General features: G+C 41.5%; 1 protein-coding gene across 1 annotated transcript; it reads left to right on the forward strand.

Moving 5' to 3' along the window:
- The first annotated feature begins 2,859 nt into the window (after positions 1–2,859).
- larp6a (La ribonucleoprotein 6, translational regulator a) lies at positions 2,860–8,909 on the forward strand. The gene is made up of 3 exons (XM_059546946.1): positions 2,860–3,539; positions 5,187–5,385; positions 7,317–8,909. The coding sequence occupies exons 1-3, from the start codon at positions 2,974–2,976 to the stop codon at positions 8,400–8,402; spliced, it is 1,851 nt and encodes a 616-aa protein (XP_059402929.1). The 5' UTR covers positions 2,860–2,973; the 3' UTR covers positions 8,403–8,909.
- Positions 8,910–12,206: the final 3,297 nt, after the last annotated feature.

The raw sequence follows: 12,206 nt of genomic DNA on the forward strand, positions 1-12,206 counted from the left end.
AAATAAAATTAATTGCAGTGAATCGGTTTTAATCCTACTGTTCTACAGATATCCACAGAAGGTTTCTCATAATTGACATACGAGTATTAACTTATCGATATCCAGGTATTGCTTAAAATGCATTACAAATATTAAAAATTAATATTTGGTAAAGAAAAAAAAAAGATAAAATCTGTGAATAATCCAGCATAATATCATCCACAGACAAACCACGCTGATGCTCTGAATGTGTTTCAGAAAAGCAAACAGATGTTCATCAGCGTTCACAACATCTGCTTCTGCCACAAAACCAGCTCATCCTCACAAACATCACTCTCTTCATCTCAAGAAAACACTATTCCAGCTTAAACAGCAAAGTATTATTACATTGTCTTCTTTTTTTCTTTTTTTTTTAGAATAACACCTTGCCATTTTAATGTTTTAATTTTCCGTTCATGTGGTTATTTATATGGATCTGTAAAGGTCATTTAATAATGCTTCCCTTCGACTCATTTCACACTGAGGAATTACATGTTGCACAATGCAAACAATATACTGCCTTTAATTTACACTGACTTCATGTGAATAAAATGAGTCTCTACTGAGAATCATCTTCACTTTCTTTATGTCAAATGCAATTAATTGCTAAATTTTGTGTAAAATGGGGATAAGGCATCACTACAGCATGTAAAAACAGTATAAACTCAGCTCAGGGTTTAATGGGTGTTGTGTAGATGCACAGCTGGACACAGGTCTGATGAGGGTCTATGAGCAAGTGTGAGTTCTGCTGTTGACCTCATGAAGGACGATGGCTTCACATGCATCTCATGAAGAAACTAGTGCATTGCATGATTAATTATTAGCTTATTCTGGAAAACAGATGTAGAAATAGCGCTTGCTCATCCTGCTGGTGGAGAACCTCTGTATTCAGACACACAAATGATGATGTTTGCATTGTGTGCTTTACAGTAACGTGCGGTGAAATCTTGTCATGGGTAGGCTGTGACCTATCATTGTGTGGAATATATGTTCATATATTCATTCAGTTAATTTAGCAACCCAAGTTCATTTTAGGCATCATCAGATCGCTGCCTGCATTCAGCAAAGTCAGTCATGTGAGGCTAATGCACAATCAAATATAATAATCAAATTAATGGACACATCTATCTTATGACTAAATGTTTTGTGCGGGACACAGAGAAGGAGGCGGCGCGGCAGCCTAGTCACTCCATCAAAATGCGCAAACGCGCACAGACAGCCACGGCGCACACACACACACACACACACACACTTTTGGTCTGGTGACGGCGCACCAGGCTACAGTCAGAAAACATTGCGTCAGCAGTACAGCTTTAAAGTACAAAACAGCTTATTCGCTCCTACAAACTGCTAGGCGCACACACCGACACGCAAGTATACTAGATGCTAGTATTCGGAAAGCACGCGGATTGAGTGAGAGCGAGTAGATCACGTGACATGAAGCAAGCTCGGTCTCTGCCTCAATGTTGATAATTCAAGACAGCATGAGAACTGACTGCGCATGCGCAAATCTACATAAACTACGTTCTATGGACCAAAGAGGCACCGCTCACCTCTGCCTCAATGGCCATGGCTTTTGAATTTCCTGCATGAAACAACGGTTTTTAGGAGCAAACAATGGCAAAATGAGTATATTATGTGTATTCCTGAAAATTTTTGTTACAAAAAATAATATTTGGAATAAAATTAATGCAATTAATAATGTGGTGAATTAATAAAGCTCTTGGAATTAATAAATGTAATGTCAACATTTCCTTTGGTGAGGCACTGCCTACCCTGACCGCACGTCCCTGGTGCTTTATCAATAGCGATGCATTCATTTATGAATATAAAGGTCCTCAGCGTTCACCGTCTATAAAAACTGCTGCAAGAAAGCTGCATCTCCCAAAAACACATTCAGACTGAACAGAGCAGAGACAGCCGGTGATGGAGGACACGGGTCAGACAGATCAGAACCACAGAAAGACTACTGCTGCTCAATAAAGACCAGCACTGAACACACGAGACGCTTCTTTCAGGCTCTGTTACTGAGCTTTCCATCATGCACAGCTGCACTGCTTTACAAATAACAGAAGAGAAGCATCTTAAACTGAACCTGGAGCTGCTTGAGTCTGTGCTGCGCATCATTAGTATGAAGGACACGGCCGTGACGTCACTCACGACTGAGCTCAGCCCCGCACACACACATCAATCACAGCAATGACTCACACACACACACACTCACACACACACGCACGCACGCACGCACACACACACACGTCACCCCTTCACCTTAAATAACTCCTGAACACTGCTGCACTCCACATATCATATGTGCTGCTTATAGAGATCTATTTTAGGATCTTTTGGATAAATATTTGTGTGTATGTATGTATGTATGTATGTATATATATACATATATTTTAAAGATGCCAGTTCTTCCTGTCACAGCTGTGCAAAGATTTGAAAACTATTAAACTGATTTTAAATCTGTATTTAACCTCAATAGGATCTCAAAGTAAAAAGAGCTGCTAAAGTCTGATGGTGGCTGTGCTTTAAAATTAAATTATCATCGTATTAATATTTAAATAGGGTAGCTTGTAATCTGTAACCATTCCTTAGTAACGTCCCACTATGCCATGATGTAGGCCAACACACACACACACACACACACACACACACATGCAATAAAATTACATGTTTTACACGTATGCCTCAACTTAAACCGAACCATTTGGGATTTAGTGATTTTGTATTTTTAATAACTAAAATGAAACCAATGCCTTCATTATGTTTTGTTCTGTTCAGGAATCCGCTGATGTAAAGCCTTTTTTCTAATTTACAGCTAAAGTGTGTCGCGCTTTGATTGATCTTCTTCTGATTGCCTTCACGTGAAGCGATCAGCGTTTTTCTGATTTAAACGCATCGACGGGACGCTCGCGGTTTCTCCAAGTATCGAGAAAGAGACGCGAAGAGATGTCCGCCGTGATGAACGCGTTCCTGCGCTGCGTCGCGTTCCTGCTGCCGCCCTCTTGGCTTCAGCTTTGCTGGTGGGTTGGGGAGGCGTCATGGCCCAATCCCAGAGCTCGATTCAAACACACAAAGCCTCTTACATATGAGGAAGTAGCAGCTCAAGACGAACCCAAACCCGTCCCCTCTTCCTCCTCTGACAGCTCCGCTCCGTCTCCGTCTCCGTGGCGCAGATTCTGGGCGCTCTGGTCCGCCGTGGAGCGCGTCCTCTCAGCTCCCTTTGATCTTCACGCGCGCTTGGGAAGTTTGTGTTCGCCGTACCGCGTCGCAGCCGGTTCCCCGTCGAGCGCAGCCGCGGAAGAGGAGGCGTTCACGGCGCAGATCATGAGCTCCAGCACCGAGCAGCCGCAGCCGGACGCGGAGCCGCGGGAGATCAGCGCTCCGGTGACCATCACCGTCGCCATCCAGGCAGCGGAGGACGAGGAGCCCGACGAGGAGCCTTCATACAACACCATCGAGCTCCAGACGGGCAGCGGCAGCGAGGACGAGATCGGAAGACACGATAAATCCAGGTAGAGCCACTCAATCACGCATCTGATAGCAGTCTCACATAAAAGTCATTGGTTTCCATTGATTTCTCCATCCGTGATCCAAACAAACACCAGCCGCGCTTCAAGGCTATTAATAGCCTCGCACACAATGCTTGACCGCATGAAAGTGTACATTTCTAACTGCGCTTCAGAGCCCGTGTGTGTGTGTGTGTGTGTGTGTGTGTGAGACACCTGTCGCAACTCTTCAGGTAGGAATGACACCAGACCTGTTGCTCCAGCTCCTGTAGATCTGTCCCCTCCAGAGGTCCTCCAACATCATGATGTAATGCTCCATACATGACAAACATCTCACGATAGATGGCCAAAGATCCGTCTAGATGAGGGGTTTTCAATCTTTTAGATGACAGGCCTTCAAACAAGCTCCTAGTCTTGTGAGGAACCAACATCCACAATGTTTTTTTTAAAAAATGTAACAACCCGATTTATACATTCAAAACTGAGATTGTATATACTATACTAATGCAAAGCATTATTTGGAAGAATTTAATTTCTAAGATTTTTGCTTCTCACTTTAGTAGTGTATAGTTACACTTATTTCTCAATGTTATCGTTTACTTGTATTGTTTACTTTTTTAAATGCGTGTATCTTTTTAAGTCTTTTTATCCATTTATTTGTTTTAATCATCTAAAAATGTAAGATTTTTTTATGGTTTCCCAGCATTTCCTTGCCTTCCTTTTTTTTAATACTTATTTTAATTTGTATTCATTTCAATCTATTTTTTGTAATGTTTTTGAATCAATTTATCTAAAAAAAAAATTTAACTGACCCCGAGCACTTCTCTTGTAGCCCCCCCCCCCAAAAAAAACCCAAGTTATTAATTTAAATCTATTTATTTTATTGGATACTTATTTTAATATTACTAATTTAATTTTATATTTAATGGTTTTATTTTCTAAAATGTTCCACACATCCTCCAGCTCTTCCTTGGAAAACACCTGGTGTGTTCACTAGTGTCCTCCGTGACCGCAGCGAGACTCTAAACTCTATCTGTGCAATTAAATCTGTCCCACATGAGCTCTTGAGCGGTTTCCCCTCTGCGAGGACGAGCGAGTGTTAAGTGTGATGCGAGTAGCTGTGCGTCTGCATTGTTGTGGAGCACTGATGAGTCGCTGACGCTGCTATTGTGCTCCGCAGCAGTGGGTGGATCGAGACGGGCCGCTCTCTCTGCTTCAAGGGCTTCCCAGCCTCGGAGCGCTGCTCTTAACACTGTCTCTTCAGGAGCTTGTGTGACCGTCCCGAGCAGATCCACGGTTTTAAAGGTTGTGTGCTGTAAGGCAGTGAGTCATCAGTTTAATTTGTTTTCTGAAGGTTATTTCCAGCAGACGGGTAGGTAAGCCGTGGAATCTCATAGAAAAGATTAGATTTGTTTTGCTGCTGGAAGCAGAGCTGCGTTTGTCTCTCTGGAGAGAGAGTGTGTGTGTGTGTGTGTCAGATGGAGAGGTCTCGGCGCTGCTCGTGTGTTGGTGTTCGTGGGCAGCGAGCTGTGATGCTCATGCGTTCGCGCAGGCTGTTGGATTATGGGGGAATCTGAGACTTCATGGGGACGATGGGACACAGACGGACTCCCTGCTGTGGATTGATGCGTGTGTTTGGTGTGTGTCTCTCAGTGGAGCAGGGACCAGCGGCGGAGAGCTGGAGGAGGAGAGCTGGCAGCCTCCGGACACAGAGCTCATCCAGAAACTGGTGGCACAGATTGAATATTATCTGTCGGACGAGAACCTGGAGCATGACGCCTTCCTGCTCAAACACGTCCGCCGCAACAAACTGGGCTTCGTCAGCGTCAAGCTGCTCACCTCCTTCAAGAAGGTAAGGGCTTCATCTTCCAGTTACACAAGACTTCATGATCTATTAAAAAAAAAAAACAAAAAAAAAACCTGCTGTCTATTAATGGTTTTATTTTACTGGAAGCTGACACATGCTTTTAAAATGTATTGTTTACAAAATAATAAATTAGAACGTACACATCAAAATAAAATAATTTAATCTTTTACAATAAATATTTGTAAAACGCGTTTAAAACAGAATATTTTTTTAATTTCTGATATATGTGTATATGACACACACAATGTCCAAACCAGATGTGTATATATATTTTAAAAAAATATTAAAAAATTAAGTAGATCTATACATTAACATTTTCTTTATAATTAAATCACATTTTTTACATCTTGGGACTATCCATAAATCTCATTAATATTTACAAAATTTTATCTCATGCGTGTATGTATGAGAGCAATACTTTGGTTTTGGAAGTCAAAAAAATCATTCATTCGTTCATTGTCTCTGTAGAATAATTAGCATGAGTCATTTGGTTTCAGTTTTTGTATTTGAATATTACTTAAACATTTTATGGTTAAATGGCCAAATTTCCGCTGAGGAACTGAACTTCCCGTAATCTTGAAGAGAGATCAGCCAATCAGAGGAGTCACGGTTACCATGGAAACGAGTATCTTGGCGAGCTGAGCAGCGGTCCTCGACTCCCATGAGGCATTGCGAATGATGAATCCCATTGATCTCCATTCACTCCACTTGTATAAATCTCACAAACCTGCTTGAATGTCTTCATGGTGGTTAATGAGCATAAATCAGTTTTATATCATGCTGTTGTTTCTGATCATCATTCACAATTCTTCATGGGATTCGTTGATTCTCTTGTAAAACTGTTTTTGCGTCTTTCAGCATTTTACTTCAAATCAATTTTTGTGATTCATCTGTGAGTGGGTTGGTTCGGTTCATGACTCCGAACTCTTTATTAAAGGATGTTTTTGAAATGCAGATGAAGAAACTAAATGAGAACAATACTTGTGGAAGAACAACCTATGGATCGATGGATGGTAGTAAATGATTTGGTTTGGTAACAGGAACAGGCATTTAAAAATGTTTCACTTTAGCTTCCTGTTTCAATATAAAATGAAAAGCTCAGGGGGAAATGCATTAGTAAAAATATTTCGAGTACCCTGCATTAAATTACTGCTCTACAACGATCTCATGCTGTTTTTGATGCTCATTCTGGAATGAAGTCTGGCCCAAGTTGTTCTTTCACTCAATTTCATCTCAACTGAAGCTGTACTTTGATGTGCGTTGACATGGAAAAGGTATTTCTAATACAACACTACAGCATTTGGCGACCAACAATATCAATCGGTTTTTATATATTTAATTTTTTATTTTTTTTCAACCCCATTGGCAGAAACTCTCTGAAGTGATGCATTTTTCAGAAAACAAGACTGAATCTTGTGAAAATTCTGTCATTACTCACCCTCATGTCATTCTCTACACGATCAAGGCTCATAAACGTAGCAAGGAAATAGGTAACATAATCCATGTGACATCAGGATTTCAAGGGTAATTTCTCAAAGCTACAAACCCCTGATGTCACATGGATTTTTTTACAGATTTCCTTGCTACGTTTATGAGCCTTGATCGTGTGTAAGTATCCTTGCCGTCTATGGAGGGTCCAAGAGCTCTCCGATTCCATCAAAAATATCTTAATTTGTGTTTTGAAAATTAACAAAGTTCTTGCGAGTTTAGAATGACGTGAGGGTGAGTAATTAATGACTATTTTTGTTTTTGGGTGAACTATCCCTTTAACATGTTAACATGTTTTCCTAATTGATGTAGTTCAGTTGCTTGGACGCAATCTCTTTTTGTTTAAAGCACTATATAAATAAAGTTGACTTGACATGATTGATGGTCATACCTGAAGAAGGTTAAATACATTGTTTCCGTGTCCTCAGGTCAAGCACTTGACGCGCGACTGGAGAACCACGGCGTATGCCTTGCGTCACTCCGAGCTGCTGGAGCTGAACGATGAGGGCCGTAAGGTGCGGCGCAGGACGACGGTGCCCGTGTTCGCCAGCGAGTCTCTTCCGAGTCGCATGCTGCTTCTGAGTGAACTCAAGCGCTGGCCGGAGCTGGGAGTCGCACTCGGAGGCAACGGAGAGGCAGGAGCCACCCAGCAGGAGCGTCTGATGGAGCTCCTGCTGAAAGCATTCGGAAACTACGGTGCTATCGCCTCCGTGCGGGTTCTCAAACCCGGGAAGGACTTGCCGGCCGATCTGAAGAAGCTGAGCGGGCGTTACTCACAGCTGGGAACGGAGGAGTGTGCCATCGTGGAGTTCGAAGAAGTGGAGGCGGCAATGAAAGCCCACGAGGCGGTCGCTGGAGACACAGGAGTGTCTTTGGGATTGAAGGTAGTTCTAATCGGCACCAAGCCTCCCAAGAAAAAGGTCCCGAAGGACCGGCCGCGGGACGAGGGAGTCTGCGGCATACGCAAGAGTCACTCGCTCAACAGCCGCGTTCGAGAGTTGCAGTATCACGGTGACGACTCCGCCGCGAGTTCCTCGGAAACCGAAAGCAATCCCACATCGCCGCGCTTGGCTCGCAAGTCTCGCTCCTGCAACAAGCTCAGCCCCACGAGTGGCGGGCCCAATCACCTGAGTCCGGCAGTGTCTCCGCGCTCCAGTCCCTGGAGCAGCCCACGAGCCAGTCCCTGCACCCAGCGCAAGACACACCACTCGGGGAAGTCTCCGCTGGCCAGCGAGGGCCGCTTGAGCCCCGAGCCGGGTCGCAGATGGGCGGACTATTCCTCTGACAGCAGCTTGACCCCTTTGGGAAGCCCGTGGGTCCAGCGGAGGAAGCAGGTGGCCAGTCAGGAGAGCAGCCCGGTGGGAAGCCCAATGCTCGGAAGAAAGATCCAGAATGCGGACGGGCTTCCTCTAGGCGTGGTTCGGCTCCCGAGGGGTCCAGATGGCACGCGAGGCTTTCACTCGTCTTCTCCCTGTGACCGGGGCAAGACTGCGTCCACACAAACCTGTCTTTAAAGACCAAGACCGTCCCTCTCGTCTCCCGGACCCTCACACTCTCATGACCATCCCTGTTGGACTTGGCCTGTCTTTTGTAATACCTTTTTCTACATGCTGCTTTTGTTAACGTTTTATACGTCTTAATTTCTTGCTGAATGATGGCATCGCAGGGGAAGCCGTTCTGAAAGTGTTTACGTTTTAAATTCTCGCCAGTGTCTGCCTCTCGTGTAAATGGATTCTGATGACGCTGTGATCCCGCGGACCCCCGGCACTGGAAACATATTTAGTTTTATTTGCTTTAACTTCTATTTCGTTTCTGTCTTTAAACATGCTTCATTTAAGTGCTTTACAGATCAGATGGCATCTGTTTTTTTTTGTTTGTTTCGGTTCTTCCGGTTGAGTCCTCTCTGTGAAAGTGTTTGAGGTTTCTGTCCCGAGCACAAATGCCTGGTATTTGCCTTCAATCTGGTTTGAGGCAATGCACAGTCTGCTTCCTCACTGTACAAATAAATCACTACAATCGCAGTTATCTGGGGTATTGCTCATTTCTTCAGATCCAATAATCTCTTGCTTTTGGCCGCTTCGTTTTGCATATCAGTTGCCTTCAGTTTTCATGCAAATCAGTGGCTTTCTGCTGCTTCCGATTGAATTGTTGCACAAAATGCTTACAATCAAATGCATAAGCCCAACAATATGCACAAGTATGGTTATGTAAATGCATTAACCGCAGAAGTGATTTTTACCAGTCTAACACGTACACTAGGCTAAATATTGTATTCACATTTCACTTCTTACCAAGTGACAGATTAATCTGTGCCAAGAGTTTGACTCCATTCTTTGGCATCAAACAAACATTATCAGATGCTTTTCTCATGCATTTAAACGATCATATACTGCTGCATTTAGTTTACATTTACCATTGTTTTACTCCTGCTGTGAGAGGAAATAAATAGCTGGTCTTTCAATAAGAAAGTCAGCTGCATGCTTGTTTTCATGGTAATGTGACTGAATTAACAACCACCTCAAATCCATGGTGTCACTTCCTTTAAGGAACTAGATCATAGCTGAAATGTTTTTATCTGCAGGAAAGGTGATCATTCGCTCCCATTAGCTCAGATAATTTTATTTGACACCGTATGATGTAATGCTTCTCTTCGCAACCAGCTGATCTCAACAGGATGTTGAGACGAATGTGTTTCAGTGAGATCAGACCTGAGCTAAATTATACCGGAGTGCTCAAAATGCAGTCTGGACTCTGTTTGCGCTTAATTTGCATGAAGCTGTAGGATAATGTGCATTTAATGAGTGTGCTGTTATCCGTGCACTCACCTGAGTCACACTGGACTCAATAAGCATTTCGATAACAATTATAGTTAATTTTCGGGTAGAAAGAGTTACATCTGCATGTCCAATTAAACTGTCAACATCATCCTTCTTTAGCCAGAGTGTCCATTTAGCACAACATCTGATGGTTTCATGCATCACAAAGGAATCATCCATCTCTGTATAATGGCTTCCGTGTAATTTAAATCTTTTGAATGTGCTTTTTGGCAATTATATGCTGTGTGCTCGGCCTCCAACTCCGTAAAGCATTAATGTCAAAGCATTTTCTGAATTATGTGGCTTATGACTAACATGCAGCCAGGAGAAAATACACTATAATGAGCATGCACGCTTTAGTGTAATGTAATTTTCCAGAACCTTCACCGTCTCTGTTCCTGTACGGTGGAGCGAGCTGCAAACCTCCAGCTGATCTGCTGAGATCAAAGAAACATCTAACACAACTCTTACCTGACCAATCACCCATCTATAAACACACACAACTCTCGTTCGTACAAAACCAGGTTCTCTATACACACCTATCTCATACTTCAAACTTTTCGTTCTATGCTATGAATTTTGAGGCTCTTTTGACAAATGGTTTCTGATGTTGTTCATTTGTAAGTCACTTTGGAAAAGCATCTGCTAAAAGAATAAAATATCAGTAAAGAATAGTGTGTCTCATCCAGCACTTTGTGAAAGAAGATGCTTAATATCCTGATGGGATGTTGAGATGAGGGCGTGGCTCCTAAAATGAATATGATCTTGTAGTAAACATGCTCATAAAACATTACAAGGTCCAAAAAAAACAGTTTTGTATGACTCACACATGAACTCAAGCTACAGCCAGTGCCCTCCAGTTATTTCAGAATGGAGTTATTTTGCATTTTAAACCAAGCTTGTATCATGCAACATCCGTTAGTCTGTTGAAATAATGGAGCTGACAGCACTTTTACTGTAAATGCAAGGTCAAGTTGAGTGCAATGCATTGTGGGATACAGTATGCAGTGAACTGCCTGTTTGTGTATTGCACATTTTGGCAAATGTAGCAGATCATCCAGGTTCATACGGACTAAACAGTGAGTGGTAGTTATGTTAATTAAAATGTTCATTATATAAGCCTGACAGCACATCAGCTCTCAGAGGAAACAAAAGCAAATGTTGAAACTGTAGCTCATAAAACCAAACTATTTCTTCAGGGAGGTGATGAAATCTAAAAAATGTAAAACATATTTTTTTGGACAACATCCAAATCAATATATTTTTAAGGGCATGTGGAATGACTTGAGAAAAGCAGTGTTCTGTCACCTCGTCCCCTTGGTAGTAACTCACAGGAGTCGTCTGCACTGTGACCTCACTTCCAGGAAGTGCAACTTTGGTGAGAAACGGACACATGCTGATCTGCAGCGAATGCAAAGCATGACTGTCATCATGAGGGAGCAGATGAAGCTGAAGATATCATCACTGTCAAACACAGTGTTACCACAGACCTCTGAGGCAGAGCAAACAGAGTAAAGCCACAGTAAATCTCACAAATCTGCTGATCAGGACAAACTCAATACAGTGTCACTCTATAAAATATTTATATAATTGCAGTTTTAGTTAACTAAAACCAAAACTATAGTTGCAATGGCAACATTTCTCATTGTAATAAAAATTATATAGACATTAAAAATAGCACTAGTAAAAAATTACCATCCAAATATACATTTTTATTGCACTTTATCTGTAGATTCAATTCCAATTCATAGCTGTAAAGAGTTTTTTTTTTTTACACACACCAACCTTCAGTTTTATTCCTTCTGTTCTGAAAGTTACACAACAGTTTACAGTATTTTTATGGAAGCTTGTTTTCTGCCACAGAATAAAAATAAAGCTATTTTCAACATTTTATCTCATAAATCAGATTTTCTTTTTTCGCAGTTATCAAAAAAATATATATATATATATATATATATATAAACACAGAATTGCAAAATGTAAACGCAGAATTCAGAGAAAATAGAACTCAATTGTGAGAAAAAACAAACTCAATTCTGTCTTTTTTCTTGCAATTAAATTAAATTTTGTTTTGGTCACAGAATGAATAATAACAAGGATAATTGCAACTTTGTTTCAATTCTGATTCTTTCTCAGAATTCTGAGTTTTTTAACTTTATTTTATTTGTTTGTGAGAATTGCGAATTGTGAGATAAAAAGTTGCAAATACCTTTATTTTTATCCCTTGGCAGAAAACAAGCTTTCATAGAAAAAAAAAAAACCCTATAAACATACACATATTTGTGAGAATTGTGAGAAAAATTTCTGAGATAAAGTCACAATGACCTTACTTTTTTTTTTTTTATTCCATGGAAAAAACATCCATTATTTTTGTGATAAAACGATAAATCCCTCTGATAAAACCTTTAATATTTGAACAAATGCAAACAGGAATTTTGAACCTGGCTTCAACTTTTCCCCTGCAGTGTTTCGTCTTGCTGAATCTGACAGATAAAGACAAAC

The sequence above is a fragment of the Carassius carassius genome, unplaced genomic scaffold, assembly GCF_963082965.1.
Source record: "Carassius carassius unplaced genomic scaffold, fCarCar2.1 SCAFFOLD_93, whole genome shotgun sequence".
Classification (NCBI taxonomy): domain Eukaryota; kingdom Metazoa; phylum Chordata; class Actinopteri; order Cypriniformes; family Cyprinidae; genus Carassius; species Carassius carassius.